Source organism: Zeugodacus cucurbitae, chromosome 6 (genome assembly GCF_028554725.1).
Source record: "Zeugodacus cucurbitae isolate PBARC_wt_2022May chromosome 6, idZeuCucr1.2, whole genome shotgun sequence".
Taxonomy (NCBI): Eukaryota; Metazoa; Arthropoda; class Insecta; order Diptera; family Tephritidae; genus Zeugodacus; species Zeugodacus cucurbitae.
In genome coordinates, this window is record NC_071671.1 from 13363999 (window position 1) to 13369904 (window position 5906).

At 42.4% G+C, this 5906-nt stretch overlaps 1 protein-coding gene across 1 annotated transcript; it reads right to left on the reverse strand.

Moving 5' to 3' along the window:
- Window positions 1–332: 332 nt before the first annotated feature.
- On the reverse strand, window positions 333–5470 carry LOC105215124 (uncharacterized). The gene is made up of 6 exons (XM_011188899.3): window positions 5005–5470; window positions 4425–4931; window positions 2693–2805; window positions 806–2612; window positions 616–665; window positions 333–520 (listed from the first exon to the last, which is right to left on the reverse strand). Exons 1-6 carry the CDS (start codon window positions 5287–5289, stop codon window positions 448–450), a joined length of 2835 nt encoding a protein of 944 aa, XP_011187201.1. The 5' UTR covers window positions 5290–5470; the 3' UTR covers window positions 333–447.
- Between the last annotated feature and the right edge of the window lie 436 nt (window positions 5471–5906).

Consider the following 5906-nt stretch of genomic DNA (forward strand, 5'->3'; position numbering starts at 1 on the left):
CATTTTATTTCCGTTTTCAATTTATAGCAACTTAGTTAGCATTACGACAATCGCGATTTTGCGCTCACTAGAGAGCGAGGTGTAAGCAGTGGCGGTGGTGCGGCGCCGATGTGGGTATGCCATTGTGTGCCCAGTTGGTCAACATGCGATAAGTTGCTTTTAGCGGAACTGTTTTCCCGGCAATAACGGTGTGTGGTAGCACTTTTTTGTTGTAGTACTTGCGGGCTGCCTACTCTTTTGGTCGCCTATTTGCTCACTTTTTCTTGTACTTTAACTGTTTACTGGACATTATCAGATGATCACTATTTGCCAACAACAACCAACAAGCAATTTTCCATTTTCTTTTGCGTTTATTTTGTATAACTGGTCACAAGCAATTGCAAAAATATATAATAAAAGAAAATTGAATAGATGAAATAAAATGAAAATTCACTTTTCTCATTTCGCTTACGCAAAGTGCTCTACAAATTTATTTATTAAAATGGCACTGATTAGTATCAGTAAACTGCAAAATTGATTGCTGAAATGGAGAGTAAATAAATTAGTTGTTGTTTTTGTGTAAGTGACTAACGTGGATTGATTGTTAGCGAAGATTTTGCCGAAGGCAGTTCATACCTTTGTGTGCTTCTGGCGCCAATGTTGTTGAAACCGGCCTTGGCAATTACCTGTGGAGGCCGAAAAACGGTAAAATGTAATTAATATATATTTTTAATCGGGCGGTTCGCCAATTATCAAGATTATCGGCTTTAAATTTCCCGAAACTTAATTAAGAAGAAAATATTTCGACTTACACTTACACACTTACCTCCTTTGTTTTCTCTACAGCACTGTCGGCGATCTCTTTAAGTCCTGTCACTATACCTGATTCATTATCGCCCTCTGTATTCTGCTCCAAATCTTTTACGCCTTTCTCTATATTTACTAAACCAACCAGTAAAGTCAATCCAGTAGTTTGAACTTCAGTCACTGCATTATCAACACTCACTGCATCTTCAGTTTCGATTGGATCTGATGGCGACTCTTCTAAAGCGATCCCAGTATTAGATTCTTCATTTCCGATGTCACTGCGTTCCGTTGCTGCAGGCTCATCGGCTGCTACTTCTTCTATTTCCGCAATTGGCTCTGTGGGTGCTTCGTCCGTCTTCTCTGTATCATCCACTACCGCAGGTTCTTCCTCAGCAACTGCTGGCTGCTCATCTTCTACCGGCACGTTAGCTGGTTCCTCAGCTACTTCATCGGCTGCAGCGGCATCTGCAACTGGTGCTTCCTCTTCGACGTTATCATTTTCAACACTCGCATCGGTTGCCACTTCCTCCAGCTTAGCGTTCTTGGTCACTACCACTGCATCTTCCAGCACTTCCGCTGACACAACCTCCTTTGTTACATCTAAAATTTCCGTCACGCTCTCTGCATCAGCTGAGTCCTCTTCATCATCTTCCGCGACTAATTCGGTTACAGCTTCGTCTTCAACCACACCGGGCGATGTTTGACCGTTGCTGTCAGTCTGCGCTTCATTTCCTAATCTCGATCCGTCATATATAGCCAGTACACCAAATTCTCCTTCCGTACCAGCTGCAACTCCATAGGCATCATTCGATTCCACATCCGTTTCATCATAATCACTTCCGACCGCAAAGTCCTCTTCATCAACGCCCAACACAGCTGACACCATAATATGCGCTTTGCCCTCCGCATCGACTGTAACACGTTTGCCCTCACAACTCGTAGTAGATGCACCATTCTCTGCACGTCCACCACTAATCACATCACAATACGTACCACGCGGTAGACAAGTCTCAACAACGGCATCATAAGGCAAGCGTAGATCGCTGTTAAACACAAAGAATGCTTTGTTGCCGCGACAGAAGGCTATGTGATTCGGACCGTCCGTTTGGAAATTGATGACGCCATCCTCCAGCTCGCTAAGCGTATTCACCAAATGTATCATTTGTACGATGGGCGGCCAACGATGCTCACAAACCCAACCGGAGGCATACTCACAGCGACCAGTGGCCGCATCAAATGTTGGTGAGCGTATGTGTGATGAGCTCGCAACTGTAGCATCTACATTTCCCTCTCTTGCCTCGCTCTCTACCTCTTCTGCCTCGCTCTCCATTTTTTCTGCATTGTTTTCCACCTCTTCTGCTTCGTTTTCGCCCTCTTCTGTGCCTTCATTTCCCTCATCTGCCGCTTCCTCACCTTCCGCTGGTTCTGCATTGTCTTCCGCTGCTATACTGGCATTTGCTTCAGCATCCGCCTCGGGCTCCTCACTTTCATCTAACGGCGGCCCTTGTTCTGGATGCTCTGCTGCAAAGTAATACGAGCTCATAATCCGTTTAACCCGACCATATGGATGTGCCAACATGAATGCGGTTGCCATGATATATTTCCTTGGTTGTTTGTACGAGATCAGCTGATTAGCGCCCAAAAGCTTACGGTCTCGCTGTCCATCATGACTGTCAACAAAGACGAGCGCCTGCTGATGTGGCAAGAACCCCATTGCAGGCCCCCAATTTATTAGCGTGCTCAGCGGCGCTTTGCCATTGATAATGTTGGCCAATACGGCGGCATACAAATAGTCAGTGACCATGCCATAGCTGGAGTACTCCGTTCTGTGGGGAAAATAAGTAGAAGTTGTAAAGTATAAATATTTTTTATGTTGCACTTTTTCCTTAGATTTAAATACACTTACTTTGATACGGAGTCAACTCCCAAATCTACGACATCTTGGTATACAAAAGGTCTCGCATTTTCGGGAAAATCGAAGGACTCGCTATTTAAATTTTTTACGTCCTTGAACAGTAACTGTAAGTTATAAAATTCATAGGAAATAATCTAAATTGATTTATGCGTGTCCATATAAGTATATCTATACTTTATCTCTTTCCCTACAGTGTATCGAAAAAGTTGCGTATTGCCCAATAAGTGCAAGCTGGGTTCATTATTCAGACTTTACATATGTGCAATGGTTAGTGCTGAAATTATCTCTAAAGCCTTAGGGTAATTTGACAAACTAAGGCGAAGCTTTCATTATGTCAAATTTAATAGCGCTAAACTGACAATAGCACATTTTGGTTTCTCTGTTTTTATGATCAAATAAAACACTATTTTTTCAAGGCGAAAAAATCGAAGAGCTTGGTTCCAAACGTAAAAAATGGTTACAAATTTGACTACAGCATTGACAAAAGTGTGTTTTTATAAAAAATTATAAATATTATTAATACCCTCGTGGTTGTTAATTAATTTTTTTATCTTATTTAGGTCTAATATATATAGTTTTGTTCGATTACTTGTTGATATTTTGAAAATATATTCATATTGCAACTCTCATTGAAACTCTTGCAAAATACTTGTACTGCCGATTTTCACAAGTTTCCCTCGATCTGTCAAAATCATGTGCCATAGACAAGAACAGATAGTAGTCACCTGTTACCAGGTTCAAACAATATGTATGCATAATAGATTCACAAACAAGCTCCCGGAGGTACCAGCGAGTCCCTAACGAAAAATTGGCCTAGAGTTGTTCTGATGGAATACATTTCTTCTCTTATTGGACAAAGCTGACCGTTTCTGGGCGATTACTTCCTTCAGACGAACTATTTGTGGACAGTTCGGGTTTGAATTGTGAGTTTAGCCGTATGATAACAGATCATAGTAGATAAAATCCTGCCAAACCAATCAAAACACATAACAAAACATTCCTGACCGTCAATACTTTCTTGGCTACCGTTAGAGTCGCTCCAACCCAATCCTACCACGATCGTTTTTGATTGGCATTCTCGTTAGTGAATCATTTTTCATCATCAGTAACCATCAGCGATTCCCAAATGGACTGAATCCATGAGGATTATTGCGTTAACTCGTGTGGCACCCATACATTAAGGTTTTTGTAGTAGGAAATCGTATCCTATTATTTTCTATAATTTATTCAGCTTTGTATGGTAAATATTTATTGCACCATTATCCTATATATGGTACGAATGAAGACCGTGAACCCCCACGAGATTGGTTAACAGACGAAAGGTACTCCCAAATTATCTTAGTATTCAAATTTCAATATATTAGGAGCATTTTTTTTACAAATTACACTGATCTAACTAAACTCCGCTGAACTAGATATTTAAATTTTTATGTGAAGATAACGTTTTCATTTTTAGAGGTAGAATAAACACAAAATATTCAGTCAGGAGTACGTCCAACAGTTTTCAATACGGAGGCGAATGATTTATAGACTTGAAGCGCGCTTTCAAAGCAATTATTGGAAATAATCTGATCTATTATTTCCTTGTAAACTTTTAAAAGGTTTGAATTCTAATTCATTTTTCTGGATATGTTAGCTTATATTTTTTATCTTAGTTTGCTATCAACTAATCTTTTCTCTGTCTCTCTAGAATATTTTCCTACTAATATCATCTACCACTCACCTTGATGTCAATTGGCCAAATATACTTCGCCGAATCTACATGAAAGCCCGCTACACCCAAATCCACCAGTTTATTCAGAAATTCCGTCAAATTTGCGCGTACATCCAAACGATAATGATTGAGATCGGGCCAACCGTTTAGCTCACAATTGCGCACCACATGAGCATCCATATAATTCAATAACTTACAAGGTTTATGAAAGTGACGGCTTGTAAATGGCAACGCCGTAAAGTCATATGAGCTCGCATTGGCTGTTGAACCGGCGAAACCCTCAAGCAAACGCTGGCCGCTAGCTGTCGCCTGATCGTAAGCGCCTGCCATATGATTGAGCACCACATCGACATAGACGCGCACACCCGCCGCATTACAAGCCTGAGTCATTTGTTGAAACTCTGCCTCGCCGCCAGAGCGCGATGCAATTTGAAATGAGAGCGGTTGATAGCGTTCCCACCACGGATGCTGCATAGACTCGGAGCGCACATTCAAATGCTCCGCAACGGGCGACACCTACAAAAGCGCGCGGTGTATTAGAGAATTATAGTCAACCTGAAAATAATAATAAATCTAACGCGCGCCAGACCTGTACGCCCGCGTAACCATGCGGACCCAAAAACTCTTCGCATTCCCTCGCTATATCGGCGAACTTCCATTCGAAGAGTTGCACAATGCCCGTGCGATTTGGCAAAAAATACGACTGCGTGTGATCGAGCAGCGCCTCGGCTGGCTGCTCTATTTGCAGCTTACTGCTGCCGCCGTCCATTGTATCTTCAGCGATGGCGTCGCACTGCAACACAAACGCCACTAGTAAGAGCAGCGCGGAAAGGCGCGCGCTCAAAACGCGTGCCGCGTTGCATTTCACGCACATTTCATTCGCTTTGCACTCTGTTCTGCGTGCGGAAAGTGAAATTATTTTTATTGCAATCGGAAATTATTGTGCGTGACGCGTTGCACTAAAGCGCGCTGTTACCGCGTTTCAACTTCCGCTTGACTGACCGCGCTGAATGAGTCCACTGACGACACTAACTGTGCGCTGTGACATCGACCGCTCGCTTGGTGTGTGACCTGTGTTGGGAAGTGTCACTTTTTTCACGCGCATTGTCTGATTGTCATCAGCGCGCAATGCATTACATGTTGGTTTTGTTGTTTTCTTTTGGATTGTTCTTTTCTTCTGCATTGTTTCTGCAGTTATAATCCATTGGCTGCACGCAACTGCACAACATTTAGATTGACAATCGCAGCGCGACCCCAAACACTTCCCCCTTTTACATCGTTATTTCAAAATATTTGCGCTTAATGAATCAAAACAGTGTAAACTTGTTCGCAATGTACACCCGAATCGCTTCAGTTAACCCTTGCAACCAACAACAAACATCGTTACTGGTTGCATGCAACTTCAGCGTATTCATTAAGCTTTTAAGGCGCCCCGCGCCCACTCCAGGTCTGTTCACCTCTATTCCACCTTTGCTCAACTTCCTTTTAACT

Bases quoted from the DNA above. Each gene is read 5' to 3' on its own strand.
- LOC105215124 (XM_011188899.3), bottom strand. From the start codon at position 5,289: ATGTGCGTGAAATGCAACGCGGCACGCGTTTTGAGCGCGCGCCTTTCC. The intron at 4,932-5,004 runs GTCTGGCGCGCG...GCGCTTTTGTAG, and splicing joins ATGGTTACGCGGGCGTACAG to GTGTCGCCCGTTGCGGAGCA. The intron at 666-805 runs GTAAGTGTGTAA...CGGCCTCCACAG, and splicing joins CTGTAGAGAAAACAAAGGAG to GTAATTGCCAAGGCCGGTTT.